The 21821-nt window shown below is 35.7% G+C and overlaps 1 protein-coding gene and 1 long non-coding RNA gene across 5 annotated transcripts in view; both read right to left on the reverse strand.

Moving 5' to 3' along the window:
• Positions 1 to 19547, reverse strand: part of KCNH7 (potassium voltage-gated channel subfamily H member 7) — a 462003-nt gene extending 442456 nt beyond the window's left edge. For all 4 annotated transcript variants that reach the window (XM_032286560.1, XM_032286559.1, XM_032286561.1 and 1 more), the window contains exons 1-2: positions 18334 to 19547; positions 16430 to 16660 (exon numbers count right to left, since the gene is read on the reverse strand). In XM_032286560.1, coding sequence (XP_032142451.1) covers positions 16430 to 16660; positions 18334 to 18409 — 307 coding nt within the window. In that variant the 5' untranslated portion in view covers positions 18410 to 19547. The remainder of the gene's footprint in view (positions 1 to 16429; positions 16661 to 18333) is intronic.
• On the reverse strand, positions 4911 to 16396 carry LOC116557084. The gene is made up of 2 exons (XR_004271349.1): positions 12634 to 16396; positions 4911 to 12317 (listed from the first exon to the last, which is right to left on the reverse strand). It is a non-coding gene; the product is annotated as an uncharacterized LOC116557084 (long non-coding RNA).
• Positions 19548 to 21821: the final 2274 nt, after the last annotated feature.

The raw sequence follows: 21821 nt of genomic DNA on the forward strand, positions 1-21821 counted from the left end.
ATACAAAGCGAAAAGGACACCATAAGTCAACAGGAAAACAGTCAATTAGGTGTGGAAGGTATAATTCCTCATACCTCCATTGACTTTGCCATCATGTTTCTGGTGATATTTCATCACATACAATGACCTCAACATTCAAGGGTAATTTAAAAGAAAAAGTTTGTTGAATTTGCAAGCAAAGAGAAGGGAGGAGATTTATAGTGGTTAATTCATGTTTTGAGTTTTTTTCCTTTCTTTTCTTGGATTATAAGTCTGCAAAAGCTAAACTTGTTTGCAAACACAATTTTCACAAAGATAATTTTCTTTATGTTTTTGTTGTATCTGCAGAATTATAATTATGAGTACACCAGCTATATCACTTTCCTTTAACTTTCCTCTGAGAAATAATTTCTTATTCCTTAATTTTGATTTTGTGATATCTGTACTTTTCTCTTGAAATTTGAAGAAATCATTTTCTACTTAAACTCATGAGAACTAATGAATTTACTTTATATTAGAAATTTGAATTCATTATTCTGTATTGTTTTTATTAGAATGTTAATAACTGGCTGTTTTAATGCTAGCAGTTCCAGCTTTTTCAGGGGTGTCCCTCCTACTTAATAAACATCTTTTAGATAACAAACATTACACGCAATACAAGGCTAATTTTATCACAGGATTACAAATAGACTAACACATATGACTAAGGCCTGATGGAGAGTCCAGAAAGAAAAAAAATGGCTCTACACATACCCTATCCACACTCACACTTTAACAGATTCCAAGATAAAGATCCTTTTCAAAGTCAGTCATGTAAGGGACTGCTGCCATCAACAATGAACTCAATCTTTTTTACCTTTAGTCCATTGCTATGCTCGTGACTTACTATGGTTCACAAAATGGTAAAGGTTAATTCTCTTTACTAAGAACCTTAAACAATGGAATTTACAGAGGAATTCACTGGCAGTTTTATCTGAAACAGGTCAGAAGGTGCAATGTATTCTTTAGTGCAATTCTAACTCATTTCCCCAGATTGCAAGATACCGTCTTTGTCTACACAATAAACATTTTAGGCAACACAAGAATGAGTGGCTACATTTTTAACTCACTGGTTTGGAAAACCTAAAAAATGTTCATGAAAACTCTACACACTGTAGAATGGCATATATTTTGAAAAATGTCAGGTATAGTTTGTATTCAGGGTGTCTATACATCCAGTTTGCCTGAATCAGTCCTGGATTTTTTCTATCATCTTGGTACAATTTATAAAAACTTCCCTCTTTCACTTTGAAAAGAATCTTGCTTTGAATAATAAATTATATTGTCACCTTAGCTGCAGTGTTTATATTTGGACATTTACATCTACCTATTTTCTTCAAAAGATAGGTTTATAATTACTTTTACAGCTTTACTTTCAATAAAATTTATCTTGGGTCTCACTAAATCCTGGGGAGTAGAAAATTTACTCCTTACTGAGTTTACGCCTCACTGTGTGAACTGAGTAACTTTTACTTTAAGACGTAGTGGTTTCTGGAACACCATTACTGAAATTGTTTTAATATAGCTGAAAGACAGCTACACACAGGGAAATCATGAGCCCAAGTTCTCCAAACTGCTGATATTTTCAATACAGCCATACGTAAAGTGAGTTTCAGTGTTCATATTTTTTTTTTAAAAAGTCCAGAATTTGACTGAGGCCACAATCTCCACAATAAATCCCCTAAATTTTTACATTTTAAATTTTCAAAAACTGCTGCTTTCTTCTTTAACCTACTGATATCAAAATTTGTTTCACATTGTTTTACTCAGCCACAGATGTGACTGAAAATTTTATTTTGAGCACAAAATTCAATAAGGATATCAACTTAATATGTATTTTAAACCCAATTCCTTGTCACATTTTTCTTTTCTTTTCTTATTTTATTTAGCACTTCTATTGCATTTACTGGGTACCAGGAACTGTTTTAAGTGCTTTTACAAATGTAAACACAGTTAGTCCTCACAAAGCTGTATAAGATAGGTTCTAGTATACTCAAAGTTCCCATTCCACTGATGAAGCAAGTGAGGACAGGGCGGAAAGGTAAAAGATGACACAATGTGTATGTTCAAGGTGTAGGCCTAGGTAACACAACTCCAGTGTTCACAATTTGAAACACTAGACTATGGTCCCTCCTTATCATCCCTTTCAAACAGGTAAGGGACTACTTTCACTTTATCAAAGAAGAAACTAATAGATCAAATGCAAGCTTGGTTAAGAGAATGTGTCTAATGTTTCAAGTAATTCAATTAATTAAAGAAACTATTTATTGAGCAGCTACTCTATGCAAGGCGGTGTGGGAAACAGAGGTGAATTTAAATTATTTCTAAAATCCTCCAGAAGCCATAGGTAATCAAATCAACATATAGCAATGGTTCTTAAACCTGACAGTACATGGGAAACACAAGGATTATAATGCCTGTTGCTTCTAAATGAGAGTAGGATTGGGGTGTCAAAGGCACAGCCACATCTTCCTGTACAGCTGGAGGCAGATGTTTGTTTAACTGCATTTAAGGAAAGAAGATTATCAGCCTCCAAAATTAAAACATTTAAATGCCTAAAATCCAGAAACATTTTACACCTTTTATCAAGGGAAGACCTGACTGCACATATGTATGTGCTGAGTATGTCATTGTATCTACCTGAACAGGAGATGGGCAAGGTGGTAGAGTGCTGAGCACAGGGCTCTGAAAGAAGACAGTCTGCACTCAGATGGTAGCTGCTATGTACTACTTGTGTTGTGTTGAGGAAGTTATTGAACTTCATCTTTTCAATCTGTAAAATCTGTAAAATGAAAACAATAAAATATATATGTCTTCAGATGTGCTAAAAATTGAAAAAAAAAACGTTTTTAGAAGAGTACAGGCACATTACAAGTACTCCATAAATACTTAATATTAAAGTGTTCAAATCACACTCTATTATTTATATCCAATTATAGAATTTAATAATGCTACAGGATAATTTAGCCCAATCCTTGAAATAATTACCAATATAGTAGTGTTCATGAATGTAAATAAACTAAAATCAGCAAAAATAACAAAATTCCAGGATCTGATTTCTCACTTGAGTTATAGTTAAACTTAGTGTGGTAATGCGGAGGGGCTGATAATTCCATTCTAGGACTATGGGGTTAGTAGCAAAAAAGCCTTGCCTCGTTATATTATAACATAGTCTTTGTTATACTTTATAGTATAATAAAGTCATTACATTTAGAAAAAGTCTCTGGTCTTTTTAGCCCATGTTTCTTGGAATCTTTAATAGAAGTCAGCACACATATCTTCTGCTGGAATGAAAATTCAGTGCCTGAGATTTCTTTTGTTTGTCTTTTCCAGGAATTTCATCATGCGACTAAAGCTGTTAAAAGAGCAGGCTTCATCTTCATTCTTTATATTTTGTATTTTAAATTTATAGAATTTTAAATGTAGATAGTCTAACTAAAATCTCTAATTCTCTTTTGGAAAAGAAAATTTAAATGTTATCAATTATTTTTTTTAATTGCCGCTTAAGAAGTACCTATGAAAATAATTTTGTCTTTTCTTTAACACTTGAAATTAATTTTCATCTCTGTAGCACAGCATTAGCTCCACCAACATTTAGTTTTATTTTCTAATACTGAAGAAAATACTTCATCTCAAAGAGTTACTACTTTTTGTTATTAATCTAAACTTTTTGAAAATAGGAAGAATGCTGCTTACAGCCTTTACATCTTTACCAAGTAAGATTCTATAATACAATTCTTGATTTTTCTTCAGTACATAGCATTAGCTCCACCAACATTTTGTTTTATTTTCTAATACTGAAGAAAAATCAAGAATTATATTATAAAATCTTACTTGGTAAAGATGTAAAGGCTGTAAGCAGCATTCTTCCTATTTTCAAAAAGTTTAGATTAATAACAAAAAGTAGTAACTCTTTGAGATGAAGTATTCTTTAGAGGAAAATTCATTATTGAAGTTATTGAGGGTACCAGTAATTAAGACAAAATATTGTGTAACTCACACTATGCACACATTGCTGTGAATATATTTAAAATAATGAATGTTGGCCTGTATGAAATTTCACTAGGACGCCTTCTTCTTACTCTGGAAACATGACCCGCAAAGAAACAACTTATGTGATTTTAGCATGAATAGATGCCAGCTAATAGGACAGTTGAGTTTGTGTATCATTAATGGCATTTTTGTGTAGTCCTTCATTGGGGAGCAAATTCTGAAAACAGCAATCTGAAAATCCATAAATCCTACTGAGTCTTGGTTAAGTGACATTCATTATAAAGAACACCTGGAGGGAAGACCTGACAATTGAGTCACAGCTAGAAAGATCAGATTACCAGAGCTCTGCATGTCTTGGTTAAGGAAGGCAGCCTAGGAAGAGAATGATCCTTCCCTGCATTCGTTTCAACAATATTATATTGGGATAAATTTAGCAGTTTATCTAATACTGTGTTATAATTTTGTTGCTTATATCTTTCCTCACATATCATATGTAATTGTGAGCATTTGATGCCACTATAATTGGCATTTCATAAATGCATTTCACTTCTGTTACATGATATCCTAGGAGAATGTTTATTTATTATGACTTTGCTAACTTCCCTGTCCATCGCTTTCATCTCAGCAAAACTATATATGTATATATCGTATATTTAGTATATTTAAATCAGAATATACATATACATATATATTGAGATAAAAACTACTGAAGAAAAACTCTTCATTAGTTACAATTTTCATCAAAGTTTATTTAGATAAGAAATAAGAAATATTAAAATATATAAGAAATACTGAAAATAACTTAGAGACCAATTTATAGAAAGGAGAAAAAGTGTCAAGGAATGTTTGAACTTTTAAATAGTAAATTATTTAAATAGTAAAGACTTGGTATCAGTTTCTGAATATGAGGCTTGGAAAAATGCCAGCAAATTACTTAAATGAAAATGTGAATGTGAAAAGCAGTATTTGGCAGAGTGAACCTGGCGTGAAGTGGGGCACCCAGCGAGGATATTCAACTATTAAAGAGATTCTCATTGCTCCCTAGGTTTGAAAATGCTGAGCACTTTTAAAATAGGCAAATAAATTGCCTCAAATATTTTCTATGTGTGTTTTTCAATAAAGACTTTGGATTAAATTTAGTGATCAGACAATAAGGTACTCTTTCTACTTGATTTAACAAAAATTAAAAAGAATGCCAAGTTGTATTAGACACATAAAACGTGCAGTTAAACATATTCCTTTTTGGAGTTGTAGTTTGACAAGAGGTATCAAAAGTTTTTAAGATAGTCATACTATTATGCAGTAATTATACTTCTACAAGTATTTTGTAAGAAAAACAAGTACAGGTGATCAAGACGGATGAATAGACTCTTGGTACATTTGCACAATAGTAAAAAGTTAGAAATAGTTAAGCGTTCAATTATTAAGTGATAAATATTGATAATATTCTGTAGATATTAACACAATTACTGGCTGTCTGTGTAAAAATACTATGAAATCATTAAAAAGCATATGCATGTTCAACAGGAATTTCTCAGTGAGGAAAACAAACTACAGTTTTATATATATAGTGCTGTTCTGGTCTTGTTAAAAACATGCATGAATGCACACACGAGTGTATTTGTGTAGGAAAATTAGAGCTGCACTACACGCCATCATTGTAACAGTGGAGATCTCTTAGGATTAAGATTTTTTTTTCTATTTTCTCTCTGTATTTTCTAATTTTTCAACAGCGAAATTGTATCACTTTGACAGAGAGAGAGTAGAGATATGAAGTCCTTGCTGAAGTGGTGAAATCCTGTATCAGGATGTGACTGTTAAAGTGTCTTCTGATATCATACAGGCCTTACAATCTCAACCCATGACCCATGGCTTGGAAAAAATAATTAAATGTATTGTGAGACCAGTGTAAGTCTGAAGCTGCTTCCAACGTGTGGGAAAAGATAGAAAAAGATATCAGAATAATTGAAAGGTTTTATAAGTTTTTTGTCAAGTGTATTTAACTGAGGAGATCCAGAGAGGGCTGGGATGATTTGTAAACATGCGCATATCATTATGAGAACATGTAGAGATATTATTCCTTTTATTAAACTTGTGGGTGTTCCATCAGAATCAGTCAACTGTGTTGGCATCAGGGATCTATCTGAACTCTTCTGACCATTCACCTTTTTCTTTCTAGGCTAACTAGGAAGAGTGATTTGTTATGTAATTTTATAATGAGTTGCATGTTATTAAGTATTAGAATAAATTGCTTTATAATATATAAACCATATGGCAGCAAGTTAATAATTTCTTAGTCAATAAACAATGTAAATTATTGATTTTCACCATTCCCTTAGCTAGCAAAATGGCACAATATGGTGAATGAATAAAATTTTTACAGACCCTGACACCTAACATACATATTCATCTGTAAATGGGTATATTGCTGGGATCGCTAAGTTTATTCTTTACTCACCCACCATTTCTTCTACTTTTTAAAAACTGCCTTAAAAAGTACCTTCAAAATGTTCAACAGAGTGGAAAAGACAGACATAGAAACAAATTACTACAACACAGTTTCATAAACGTTCCAACAGAGAAAAGGAAAACACATTAGGAAATGTGGAGAAGGCTACCTAAGGGACTTAGAGACCTTAGAAATGAGCTGAGATTGACGCGGTACAGAATTTGCTTAAAAGTGAAGGAGTGTTGAAGGGTTCAGGGAGGGGACATTAAGGCTATCTGAGGAAGAAGGAACCCAGTGGTCAAAGGGAGGAATCCTGAGGATGACGGGTTTGGGAGGAGCTCAGGGAAACAAGATAGTAGGCTGTGTAGCAGGAATTGAATCTGACATTTGGCTCAAGATGCAGAAAATTGGAGGCATTTTAAATCAACCAGACTCTCTCCATACAGTATATTTATGCTTTCCCTTTGAAATACTAGCGGTGAATTTTGTCAAATCACATAATCTTGCCAGGAAATAAAACTTTCTTGTGGGAAGGAGAGGGGAAGACAACATTATACATGTCCCTCCAACTGAGCCACAATACTCTATGAATTTTCTTCGTAACTTTGTAGATAAAGACTAGACATATAGTAGCTAAGAGGGCCTTAACCAAACATGCCCCCAAAATCTAAGTCAACCATACAATGTATAGTCCAAAACTGGGACACTTTTAAGAGCAAAAAAGAATGCCATTAAAAATGATGCAAATTATAAGCATATTCTAGCTATCCTCATTCTACTAAAATCTAACACCCTGTCTGATAGAGATTCATTTTGATTGATAAAGTTCTGTTTAAAATGCAAAATGCCTTGCTTTATTCACTCTTTGATATGAACCAAGTTAATCAAATTTGAACCTTTCATGATCAGTAGAATCTATGATTAAGAACTAGAACTAGGAAATATAGAATAGAGTAGGTTGAGGTTTAAGAGGTGTATCATTTGGAGGCAATGTGCTAGAGTTTGCAAGCATAGATAAACATAGATTGTAAACCACACTTCCACATTGCTTGTGATCATTAGTACTTAATTTCTCTGAAACTCACTTTAACTTGTCTATAAAATGGGATAATTTCTCCTCCCAAAGCTGTCATGAAAATCACTTAAAGCAATTTATAGGGAGAACCAATCGCTGAGCTGGAACTCAATGTTTGTCCTTTGGGAGAAAATCTGTACTGAGTAGAGGGCTGGTGTCCATTGCCTACAACCAAGAAAATTAAAATCTAAAGAGCACATCTGTTACATGTAAACCCCTTGAATAAATGTACAGCTAAAGATCAAATGATTAATATTATTAAAGAAAACAGATGGTATATATAAGACTTTTTAGCAAAATCAGAAGAAATTTTAATGGATTTAGCTAAAAGAGTAAACAGAAACTTTATTAAAAAACATTCACATACCATACAACCTGCATAGCTCTGACACTGATTTTGTCCAATTGATATAGTCTTAATTAGTATATGCAAATACCTTAAGATTGTGTTAAAATAGGTGATCATTTTTTAGCACAAATAGATTTTTATTTATTTGTTATTTGTTATAAAACCACCACTAGTTTTGTATTTTCATTTTTGTCATCATGCCCATCATCTTAAGTCATTGATACAGATTTCACCGAATAGAAGTAAGAAGAGTGTTTTGAGGCTAAAGGACAATAATCTATATAAGCGACAGACATTTTAAGTTGCTTGAACTCATGCAGTTATTACATTTCTCTCAAAACCAGTATTTCAAAAAACGTGGAAGAATTAATGTTCTATCAAAATTAAGAAAGAATGATAAATGAAAACACCCCTAATGATCCCAAAGGAAGAAGGAAAGAATAAAATAAAAACAGAAAAAGGAAACAATAAAACCCACAATGGTGAGAGTCCACTTGGTATTACACTGTATTCTGACTCATCTGGAAAGAAAATGCAGGTAAGCAAAAGCCACGTGGCTCAGGGAACCTCAGACATCCTGCCCTGCAGAGTCTAGTTTGAGATCATTTTACAAAATGAGCCAACTAAAGGCAGAAATGTACCCACAGTCCTCTCTCACTCCTCCCTTGAATTCCTGCCCACTGAGCACCAGCCACAGCTGTTTTTACCCATTTTCTGAGTAAAAAGTAGTGTGAGACATTCTACAAAACAGTGGGAATCATGAAAAGGACAAGTTTGCACACAAGCAGGCCTACTTTAACTTGGGAAAAGTCATAGGAGACGCCTCAGCTAGGATTTGAGCTATCATGGAAAGGGCCCTTTGCTTTTCTTAATTAGATATTTCATGTAAATTTAAGGAGGATGAGGCGGAGATTATGGAATATTCAGTAACAGCCATGAGAATCTGGAATTCTGTTTTCTCATAACCTATTAACTTGCTTAATTTGTTCATAATAAGACATATTTTTTCACTACTGTAATTAATGCCTTATAACTACCTAACTATATTGCTTCTTGGTAGTTCAGTACTATCTGTAAATGCAGACAGCACAATAAAGAGAGAGAGGAAATATTCATCTGTCAATTATAATAATTAATTATTAATAACCTAGCTTTATCACTTTACATTTTACATTTGCATTATTGTATAACCCTGAAATCAAGCTTCATTACTGATTAAGAATTTTCAAGAACCCAAGGAAGGATAAATTGTTGCATTAGATATTGTGTCAACCATAGCAATGAAATCAAGTTAGAAGAGAACAGAAAAAAACTTCGATTTGCTCTATTAGAGATTGTTGGAGACACTAGTAAGTCATTGGTGGGGTAGCAAGTGAGTGACACTTAGGTAACAGGTTAATAATTTCTGGTGACAGTTTATCTCTAACTCTTCATTAAATATCTTTCTAGCTATTCATATAGTTTCAGGCTAAGAAGATGATTTAATATCTTAGATTACTAAACAAAAAATATGGCCACTAATAAAATTAAGGTAAAAATGGTTTTTAATATTTTAGAAGTGTTCTTAAGAAAATGAAAAAAAATATTCAAAGCATCACACTTTTCCTATAATACACTTTCCCCTAGATCTTATTATCTTAAGTAGTTTTGTTTTTTTTTTCTAACCCCATGGTACCATTTTTCATCTTCTTTTCATTCTTTAGGTGAATACTAACAGTGCACCCACTTAGTACTAGTTACTCTTCTATATATTCTGGAGACAGAAATTAATAAGACTTGGTGTTTTATCTGAATAAACTAAAAATAGACTAAATTAACTACAATAATATGTAATAACAAGAAGCACACTTCAGAGGCTACCATGGAGTCTAGAACCAAGTGCTAATGGTTCTAGAGGTCCAGGCAGTGAGAACATCAGGCGGAACTTCACAGAGAGGTCTTTTGACCTGTCTTTGAAAGGATAAAGATGATTTCTCTAGGATAAGAAGCTGAAAGAAGGGCGATCCATTTAGAAATACTTTGAAGTATTCATTATAGGTAAAGAGAAACTTCTAAAGGTTAAAGAGTATTAGTAGAAGAAAAATATGTTACTACTTTAAGAAACTGAGCAATCAAGTATGACTGGATCATAAGATTTGCGGGAGAAATTAAGGTGGCAATATATTCAACTAGTTGATATTTATTGAACAAATTACAGCCAAGAAACCATGCCAGAAATAATGCTATGTTCTTGATTGCATGCAACACATTCGATAAGCCTGACAACATAGATGATATTGTCCAAATAGGTATCAGAAAAGAAAAATGAGGCACAAAGAAGGTCTAGTTATTTTCAGAGCTGGGAATCCAGTTCGATTTCTCTAAACATACCTATGATGGTTTCAATGTATGTGTTCCTTCAAAATTCATATGTTGGAACTTCAACCCCAACATGAGAGTCGTAAGAAGTGTAGACTTTTGGGGTGTGATTAAGTCATAAGGGCTCCACTCTCCTGAATGGGATTAATGCCTTTAAGAGTCTTCAGAGAGATGACTACCCCTTTTAGCCCTCTGTATTCTGCCTTGTGAGGTCACAGGCAACAAATTTCCATCTTGAAAGCAAAGAACCAACCTTTACCAGCCTCATGCCTTGATCTTGAGCTTCCCAGCCTCCAAAACTGTGAGAAATAAATCTCTATTATTTGTAAGTTACCCACTCTAAGTTATTTTGTTATCACAGCAGGAAAAGACTAAGACAACACCATTCTTGAAATCCCAAGTGAATTCAATTCTGAAGGCAGCCAGTATCCTGAGAGGTTTAATGACTGAAAACAGGTTTTCAAGCTGAGGTCTGATATTGGTACATTGAGCAGCTGTAAGGCAAATTTGTTTAGGGCTCAGACTCCACCATGTATAAGCTATGTGCAATTTGGCAAATTATTCAGTCTCTCTGAGCCTCAGTGTTATTTCCACAAAATGGGGATAATAAGAGTATATATTTTATGGGATGGTTGTATCCACTATTTGATATGTAAAAATTACTTCCAGTAATTCTTGGCACTAAGAAGTATAGGTGACTCATGTTTTGGGAATAGCTCTCTGATAGCATATGGAGGATGGATTGTAGGAGAGAAACTAGAAACTTGATTACTTCAGAAGGACAGCAGGCTTTAATCAGACCACTTGAAGTGGTTGGAAAAGTGGAGGAAGCATTGAGAAACATTTCTGATGTAAATATTGAAAGGATTGGTAACCAATTGGTTTTAGGGAGCTGAGGGATGGAGAAAAGTGGAAAATTATGCCAAAGTTTCTAGTTTATAAGCCCAGATGAATGGTGACACCTCAGTACTCATACCCCAACTATTACTTCCCTGTGGCTCAACTAACTAGGCAGGCCAGATTGCTAGCAATGGACTCAGAGATTATTTATAGGAAACAACAACAGCAACAAAACCAAAACCAATCAACTAACCAACCAAAAACCTTTTGAAGCCGGTGGAAGCAAGTTTCTCCCGTTAACCCTATCTTGTTTGTATAATACTAAACTGACCTGTTCTCAAGCCCCTTGGATGTGAAAATAACTTGAGAAGTTCACTCTCAAGCTGGTAGAAACTATGGCTTCTTCTTGGCACCAGACCTGCTTAGAGGTATGATGTTGGTGAATAGTGAAAAGTAACTGATAAACACAGCTCATCTACATTTTAGGATATTTGGTTTTACTTAGGACAATACTGAAATAGTTTTCGAATTGTGAAGAAGAGCATTTCTTGAGAATGCCTATTTTATCAACAATTACAACTGATCAAATTTGAATTCTGGATAATATTCAAAGTCCATGAGATGATACAAAATTTAGGCACATAAAATAAATGAATTTTAGGATTACTGTTGTCGCAATAGTCTATTGAATAGAACATAAAAAATTATAAACAGAAAGTTAAAATGAACACCCAAGCAAACTCTAGGCAAGATACTCTCTGAAAATCTTTCTCATTGCTTGAATTACACACACATAAAATATATTTTTGTTCTTGTCTAAAAAACTACCATCTGTATCTCTTCTACACAATCCAAGAATTAAGAGAGCTGAATGTTTTATATGCCATATAACTTATATAAAGCTATTATGAAATTTTTTGAAATTTCTGTTTGTGCTAATAAACTTTAAACTTCATTGCTTCTTTAATATATTATTACGTATACATGACAAAGGTGAAAAAAGATATACATAAGCACATTTGTTTTAAATTTGGGGAATAGAAGGAAAACAGCAATTAATACTAAATTTTGTAGGCTCTCTATGCATTTAACAACCTCATACTCCAAATACTGTTTTTCCTTTAAAAATAATTTTATAAAAACAGCTGCTATGTAGAAGATAAAAATGAATATTAGTCACTCTGTAATACAAATGTCCTACAGAGATCAGGTGAAATCATCCTTTGTATATCTTCCTACTGTTCTTTTTTTTTTTTTTTTTTTTTTCTTGATACGGAGTTTCACTCTTGTTGCCCAGGCTGGAGTGCAATGGCCCTATCTCGGCTCACCGCAACCTCCGCCTCCTGGGTTCAAGCAATTCTCCTGCCTCAGCCTCCCAAGTAGCTGGGACTACAGGCATGTGCCACTATGCCCAGCTAATTTTTGCATTTTTAGTAGAGACAGGGTTTCACCATGTTGACCAAGATGGTCTCAATCTCTTGACCTCATGATCCACCCGCCTTGGCCTCCTAAAGTGCTGGGATTATAGGTGTGAGCCACCGCACCCAGCACCTACTGTTCTTATAGTGCCTGGTACATTACATGAGAGAGGAGTCGCTGAATCTACATCTTCACCTTGATTCACAAAAGCAAGGCTGCTTCTAGAAGATAATTCCACATAATTCTCAGATATAGTAAGTTCAGTACTACCAAAGCAAGACCTCTTCTGAGTTTAGTTAATCAAACTCTACCTCTGAAACTTTGTACTGATATCTGACTGGATTAGGCAGGACTTCCCTCAGCCCCTTATCATTCTTCAGTTCTTTAAAAGCAGCATGAAGATAAGGAAAGTAGCACTGTATATTTCTGATTTGTTAGCAAAATTATACTGTGGTGTGTATGGAAGCATAATGACAAACATACAAGAAGAATGCTCTGACCTCAGAAAATAATACATTTTAAGTCCTACTTTCCTACTGGTAAAGACCTTTATTTCTCCTGGAGAAATTTACTTTGATTTTTCAAATGTTTAAAGTTGCTTGATAATTTAAGGTCAAAGTCACATTTCTAAATATGCCTGAAGGGGTTTAGCACTTAAACTAGCTAGCTCTATTCTGTGACATAGTCCAAACAAGATGAAGGATAAACTTAGTTGTGGGGGCTATTTTTTTTGTTTGTTTCCTTTCTATTTGTATCATCTACAAACTACAAACTAGTTAGTAACTCAAGTGTTTGCTATTTTTTAATCTTTGTTGCTGAAAAGGTATTTTTAAATGAATCTATTATGCTATTAAAATACATACCCATCCTTATATAAGTCAAAGCATAATTATAGTTTTGTATAATTAGAGTTTTATGTCAAAAGATTTACAGCTTTATCACCTCAAGCAATATTTCACAGCTGCCAAGGATGATTTATGCAATAATGACTTAAACTGTAAAATAGAATCCTCAAAGGAAGAGCTGTCAAATATTCCTACCGCAAATAACTAGGTTTTTAAAAATTGATATTCTGATAAACAGCGAGTTTAATTGTACCTAGCACAATCACATACAGGAGCATAGTAGGAAGTGTTATTTCAAAATGACAATCATGCCATTCACCATGAACTGCATCAATGTGAATTCATTGCATAGATCACGGGTTTAAATTGCTTATAAAGCCTCTGGGCCATGTTAGTGAACAAGCTTTCCAAAATAATGCCTCAGTGATATTTTTACTCCTCCGGTAAGAGCAAATGGAAGAAATGGAAACAGAATGTATCAATGTTCTGTCGATTTGTTCATTGGGCTTATTACATCATTCTTCATATTCTTGTGAAATGCTAAATAAAGAATAAGCCAAAGAAGGATTTACTGTATACAGTTAAGAAATCAAGAAACTCTCAAAAGTCGTGGCATCAATAACAAAGAATTAAGGAAGCTTTGAGAAACAAATCAACAAAAATGTTGGTGATTTTCACCCTTCCTGCTTTTATAAATGTAGCGTAGCTGGCAGTAGTCATATCTCTAAGAGGTAAGACTATCCAACAATTTTACCTCATAAGCTCTAACTGATTTTGCAGTTGTCATATAAATAATCCCAAGACACAGTGAAAATTCTATTCAAGGTATTTGAACTGGTAGCTAAAACACAAATTTATTACATGCAAAGGAAATAAGTATGATTGTGTCTTCACTATCTAAAAAAGTCATTCAAATTAATATTTTTATTTGGAAGAAAAGAAAATGCTTAGCCCATCATCTCATGTTTTCCGTATCAATTAAAGCAAAATGGGTAGATTTTATTGTTAATGCTAAAGATACTCAAGTCCTTGAAGATTGAGTTACATCTGAAAATGAAGTCAACAGAATCAAAATTTTTACCAAATATTAATTTTTCAGACCTAAACAAGCTTCCAAACCAAAAATCCTTTACTGAAAAAAGAGGCGTTTTAATTCATATAACCAAGAAAATCATTCAAACAAAAAGATTTGCATTTGTCAATGTACTAACATGTTTAATACAGAAGATTCAACAATTTAAGAGGAATTAATCATGCTTGTGCTTCCTATTAAATTGCTGTTTTAAGGTGTTTTGAGACCATTTTACACACTCCCATTGCACAACTTTCAAAACATCATCATACCACTTGTGGTACAATAGATAACTGCTACTTGAAAACACTCTGAAAGATATACCTAATCTGAGCAATTTGGGCAATCCAGATTAATGTCATACTTAAATTCTATGAGTTGTAAAAAACCATGAAATGGTCTAGAAAACATAATGACCAAATATGGACCAACATGCACTCAAGTTGCCACAATATAGACTCTGTTGACGTCATAATAAATATTCAATAAGAAAAAATATCAGACATTCAAATTATTACAAACATCCAGATTGTTGGCATCAGATACTCAAAAGACATGAGTTGCATTTGGGTAGTGAGAGCTCAATCCAACAAATGTTTTCAAGACAACAGAGCAATTAGGCTATTTCTAGTATGCCGACACTACTGATAGAAAAGTAAGAGAAATGTGGGAAGAACTTTAAAAACAATTTCTATCTGTTTGATAACTATACAATTGCTTTTATTACAGATTATTACAAAGTTATACAAACCTGTTTTTCCAGTAATGTTTTGTAACCACTGAAGTTCATGTTAAGGAAATGTAGTAATTAAGAATTGTACATTGTACTTTGAATTATAAGAAAATAAGAGTAAGAGTTAAACATTTTCCCTGCTGTCTTTTTTTCTCTGTAGTTTACAAAATGATGAGTCATTATATGATATAAGCTATGGCACATTACATATTTATAAAAAACTTAAGAGTTTTCTAAAAATCTGAACAGTTACCACTCTGCCTTACTAATTTCTGTTAGTGGGATAAAAAGAAATAGGTGAAGATAAAATATCAACAAAGTTAACTATAACATGTAAGTTTTAAAAATAATTTTACCTTTAAGCCCTAAATTGTCAAATATCTTTATAGATATAGATATAGATATAGATATTTGGGACTATATATACCTTAAAATGGGAATATCTGAGCATTTATACATGTGAGTTCATTTACATATATATTGAGTATTTAAGACATGCCTATATATTACATGTGTAATTTTTTAAGAGAGCTGTTATGTCTAACTCTTATTACTCTCATAGCAAGTTTGACCGAAGGAGGTGTTGCCCTTGAAGTTGAGGTATGACCTTAAGTTGAAGGTGCCAGTTTTGCTGTAGTTATAAAATGAATACTAATAACTCCACAGTATCATAATTTTTTTCTACATTTCTTATTTTAAAACAAATTATGACTACATAAACAGCCTTTATTATTTGATATGCACAGGTTAATTGGATCAATGTAAAACTTCCTATTTATTATCCTTAATCTTATATAAGAAGGAGCAAAAGAAACAAGAGGTATTGCCTTTCAACTAAATCTAAAGAGCCAAGAGACATAACTAATAGTTTTAGATATAGTTTTCAACATGAATTTGCTTTGTGGAGTATTTTAAAGTTAAAACAAATAACACTGTATTTTTCACCTACCAAATGCATACCAATACAAGCAGTAAATTGTTGATCTTTCTATAATTCTGTAAAAAGAGGAGTATCTAAGACTGATTTGTAGCATTTTAACCTTAGTGACATTATGTTATTGCACTTTTGAACAATTCACAGTATCCTTATTCAAAGAAGAAATTGTTTCTACCAGACCCCTCATCAGAGTACCCATATATGTTGGATCCCCAAATACTACAAGCAAAGCACATATCTGCAATTGAACATTTTGGGATTCTCTGCATATGAACTTCCAATAGTCAAAATATATTTTCAATGGGATCAAATGGAAAGAATTCTAAATAGATAAATTTTACCATTTTTGTGATAGTAGGTGACCTCCACTTTCCTTTCTTCTGATCCCAGCAATGCCTGGGCAATTTGGGCAATATCATGCCTCTTGGTCTCGGGGCCATGGAGAAAGTCGCAGGTGCATGGCTTTTGCATGACATCTGGCCTGGAGAAACCAGTCATCTCACAGAACCCATCGTTGCAATAGATGATGGCACAGTTCTGCACTCTGGCATTTGCAATGATAAATTTTTTATCTGTAATAGGAAAATAGTATGGCATCTTTTAAAAAGCTTCCACAATATTCTCTGTAACACTGAAGCAATTTGTTGCATAATAAGTCTGAAATGCAGGTGCACCCAAATTACTAATTGCCCCAGCCTTTATAAAAAGAAACACAAGAAACCCTGCAAAATTTAAATGTGAGATTAATTATCCTAAATGATTTTAACAGAAAATATTAAGAAACCACTCTTCAAGCTGCAAGAAGAGAATTTCCCAAATAGTCTAGTTTTCAAGCCCTGCAACTGCTGGGGATCTTAGTGGACACTCAGACAAGCAGCTGCCCATTGATATTTTCAGAATGTTATTTAATTGTAAGGTAAATGTTTTCAAAGTCAAACAGTGAAACATTCTGTAGTTGTCAGACCTCTCATTTCAACCTTGGCCCTTTGAATACAACTTTCTTAAAGTAGTTATTATCCTTTGGCTCCTCTCTATCTCTCTTGGGCATGTCACACACATCATGTTAAAAACGAAGACAACTAGCTTTACTAATGAAACTACTTCACATTTAATGTCAGTTCAATAATGCAAAGGTTCACCTTTTCATACTATATATTTTCCGAAAGAAAAATATTTACATACACACAGTAAATATCATGATAACACCTTTTACTTTTACTTTGGGAGATCCTTGATTTTTGTGTATGTGTAGTAGCAGGCATTTCAATACAAAGAGCTTATTAATTTTGATCACAGATTGTATTTACTATTTCCAGATAGATGGTGAAGCAAGATATACAAGTTTATTTTGTATGCGAGGTACCAGGTCCTCACATCTCTAAATGCAGTGCTGAAATAACCGCAAAATGCATGGCATACAAATGTATTAATAGAGTTTTAAGAAAAGGACGAAAATAAGTTTACAAATACAGGATCTTAAATTAATATATTTGTATACCAACAATTTATTCCCTGTAGTTAGTTCACATGACAACATTAAATTTCTGTGCATTCAGTCTTTGTGGGATTTACTTATTACACTTCATTTTTAAATTTCTAGATGGAAATTTTAAAGGGGATTAAAAAAAGAATAGGAATATTATTTTGAATAATGAGCTATTTGCATCGGGAACCACCACAGTTGAGATACTGCTTTTCCAAATTATCCTGCTGAGGATATATTTGCATTGATTCAATACAAAATTTAGCTTCTATAAACTAATAGCAAGCAAGCATCCCTGTCATACCACTGTCTTGCAGTTTAACCAAGGTAAAATATAGTTTGCATAGCCATTTACATCGCTACTACCATTTACATTATCTTGTTGAATTGTGTGGTCTGCTTTGCTTCCGACTTTCAGAAAGTCTACAGTAAAACAGCCTCAAAATATAAACCCATGTTATCCTAGCACGTTCCCTTTAAGATAGTAGAATAGTAGGACATTAAGTAGCAAGGCAGATAATGGAGCAGTGGTAGAGGAGGATCAAATTGCCTCCTATAATGGAGACCGTAATCTAAAATGTAAATCAAAATTAATATCAGAAGGAGAACACTCCCGCTGCCATTCGAACCTCCTGGCTCGGTTTCACAGCCTCTTAACTTGACAGCCTGGAGTTGCCGGTCTCCCCAGCTTGGAAGCGGCGGACGCCAAGTGCACTATCAAAGCAGAAAGCGAGGGCGAGAGAAGAGAACAAATGAACTTACTTTGCCCTTCAAATTTCCGAATGATGGTCCCCAGAAATGTATTTTGTGGTGCCACATGCCCCCTGCGCACAGGCATGTTGGCCCCGGTCTTCCGAGGAGCGCTCCCCCGGAGCTCTGGAGTTCTCCCTGGATCTCTCCTCGGCTAGAGCCCAGGCCAGCGCGCGAGCCGCTCTTTGTGGCGGAGCATCCTCTTTTGAAACCAGAATTCTCTTCCCATTAGCACCACTTCTAGACACCCGCTTTCCCCACCGGAGTCCAATCCATTCCCCTCACCTTCCGGAGGGGGCCTCGCACCGGACTGCAGCGGGTGAGAGGGTTTGGGGGTGGGGAGCGGGAAGGAGGCGGGGTGAGGGGAGGTGGCGGGGGAGGGAAAGAGGGAGGGAGCGATGGGGGTGGGGTGGGAAGGGGGCGGGGAGTCACAAGGGCAATCGATCTGTTTCTCTTCTCCCAAACGGCGCCAATTTCTCAGTGCAAATGGGCTTAACCTGGCGGTTGCCCAGAGCAGTGAGGATGGCTGAGAGGGGATGGAAGACTTGTGCAGCTTTTGCAGGAAGGAGAGAGGGAAAAGGAGACTGGGGGTCGGGGGTGGGGGGGTAGTTGACGTTTCTATCCCCGCCCTCTCCCCCTAACACACACACACACACACACACACACACACACACGCTCCCTTTATCCCGACAGCTTGGGCGCCGCCACAGCTCAGATTACTCAAGCATGCTTTAACGGAAGCCAGCCAAGAAATCTCCAAAACTCAGTGACAAACAGCTACTCGGGGAAGGTGATCTCTACAGCCACCAGCCACAGGGCTGAGCTCCTCACGCCGCAGTAGCTAAACGACCCTTAGCTGCAAGGAAAAGACAGGTGGGAAAACATTTCCTTAATGAGGATTATTTGTAAGCTCTGTTGGTGCTCAGCAGGTTGAAGATTGAGAATGAACCATCTAAGGGTGTAGATTTAGCCTCAGGGCGCAGCTCGGATCCCTGGGTTCAGCGGAGGTGGCTGCTGAAGCCCGAACTGAATTGGCACGCGGGTCCCTGCCCAGCGCTGAGCCGCGCCTCGGAAAGACTGAAAGCTGCCCGCGCCGCTGAGCATGCCCAGTTTCTGCCTGAGTCCCTGGAGGGTTGCAAGGTTGGGGGTTGATTTGGTCTCCAGGTGCCGTAGGCTGCGAGGAAGATAAGACGGCCAAAGACGAGAAGGACAAAGAGTGCGAGCGACTAGTACAAAACAAGGAAAGAGTTTGAAATAGGTGAGGCTGGGCGCCAGGGGGAACGAACAAAAGGTGGGTGGGGCTAAGAGTTACCAGCCTTGCTGCGACCTCCGATGCCACTCATCTCCGGAACCCACTAGCCACATTCTGCTCTCCACCACCATCTCTAAAGAATCATCTCGTATAGGATAGGAAAGGGATTAAATGGCAGAATAGAGTCCTCTTCCTTCTCACTTCTTAAAGGCTGCCAGCGTGGGAATCTCAGGGTATACAGACTCTTCTGTTCAAACAGTCCTCCTGGAGACTTAGGAAAACAAATGTGACAATCCATGCCAGGAAAGCTGATTTCGAAGTTGTTTTTCTAGTTTTTTCTTGCTTCTTTTTCCCTTTATTTTTGTTTTTTCCCCCACCCCCTTAACCTGGTAGCCCCTCTCCACGCCCCTTTCTCTAAATGGAATTTGCTACGACTTCGGTCTACTCAAGCAGAACACAGACGAAACTCTCATTTCCTGCTGGAGATAAGGGTCCAGAGATTCCTGTCAACACATGCAGTTGCATGATAGAATTTGAGGGGGGTGGGATGGTTCTTGTAGCTCATTAGCCTGCTATGCCTGTACCTTGAGTCAGCTGGGTTCTAATTTTCTCAGTTACAGCTTAAAATCTGAAGTGAAATAATGAGTGTGGGACTGAGAGGGGCCGAGAAGCAGGGTTAGTTTAGGAAGGTGAATCAGGTGGATTGCAATAACCAGGAATTAAGCATAACAACTATTATGTTCCAAAACCCAACCCTCCCAATTTAAACAAAAACAAGAACCAAAGTAATTCCTCCTGTTTCATATCAGAGTAATGCAAATGAATCAAACAGAAGATGTTCCTAGGAATGTTGAATTTTATGGCCAATAAGGTTTACTTTAAAAATAAGCTACTTATGACAACCTCTAGGCTCTTCTAGTAGTTTGAGATTTCCTGAATCCTTACAGCTGCCTCTTTGGGAATATAAAAAGCCATACATTGCCAGTGTATGGTTTTATTTTTTTCTAAATATATATATATATATATATATATATATAAGTTGATCATTCTGTCATACTGTTTGCTAGCGGCAGCTGAGATTGGGAGACAACAGTTTCTCTCCCAGGTGCTAAACGTGTGGAGCTATCCATGGTACTGAATCCGACTCTGCTGTTGGCAACTGTTCTCTGCCTACAACCAGCCACAGAAAATAGAACTACAAACTCAGGCAACTGGCCCTGATGTATCCATACACACCACTTTTCTTCGCCAAATACCCAAAGAAATGCAGAGTGCTTTTTACATCCATTTCTAAGACAGATTTCTTCTCTCTTTAGCATCTTAACCCAAGTTCACCTTCCTTCCAAAATGCATCAAGAACTCCAGAAAAAACTGAAGAAGTTGCACATTATGTAGACTGTAATTAAAGTTTCATGCATAAAGTTGTATTTTAATTAAGAGTTTATAGCATAATAATATAACGATAAGTTAGGCAAAGGTCAGATAACTAAACTCTTTTTTTTTTTTTTTTTTTTTGGCGGGGGGACGGAGTTTCCCTCTTGTTACCCAGGCTGGAGTGCAATGGCGCGATCTCGTCTCACCACAACCTCTGCCTCCTTGGGTTCAGGCAATTCTCCTGCCTCAACCTCCTGAATAGCAGGGATTCCAGGCACGTGCCACCATGCCCAGCTAATGTTTTGTATTTTTAGTAGAGATGGGGTTTCACCATGTTGACCAGGATGGTCTCGATCTCTTGACCTCAAGATCCACCTGCCTCAGCCTCCCAAAGTGCTGGGATTACAGGCTTGAGCCACCGCGCCCGGCAGCAGATAACTAAACTTTTTTAAAACTACACATAAATTCAGTGAATTTATAGATTTAAAGAAATAGATATCTCCAAATACAGCAGGAAACACAAAGTTTATCTGTCACATGACAACATATATTGACATGCAGAAGGTAACTGTGTATAATGTCTCTAACTATAAGTCTGAAACTAACTTTCATAGGATATTGAATCTGGAAACCCTTGAATTCCACTTTTCTTCTTCAAGAGAAAAAGTCGCTTTATGCTTCCTGAAGTATTCTCTCTTTCTCTACAAATTTCAGAGCAGCCTCTGTTTGCTTGGGTTGGTTAATTAAATATGTGATGGTTAAAGCTCCACTGTCTGTTACAAGTGTGTGAGCTCTGTGGGCTTCACACATTTCCCAATTTCATTTAAGTCCAAGATTTGTTCTATTAAGGATTCATTGTAAGATCACAGAACAT

The sequence above is a fragment of the Sapajus apella genome, unplaced genomic scaffold, assembly GCF_009761245.1.
Source record: "Sapajus apella isolate SASKATOON/1434 unplaced genomic scaffold, GSC_monkey_1.0 scaffold18, whole genome shotgun sequence".
Lineage (NCBI taxonomy): Eukaryota > Metazoa > Chordata > Mammalia > Primates > Cebidae > Sapajus > Sapajus apella.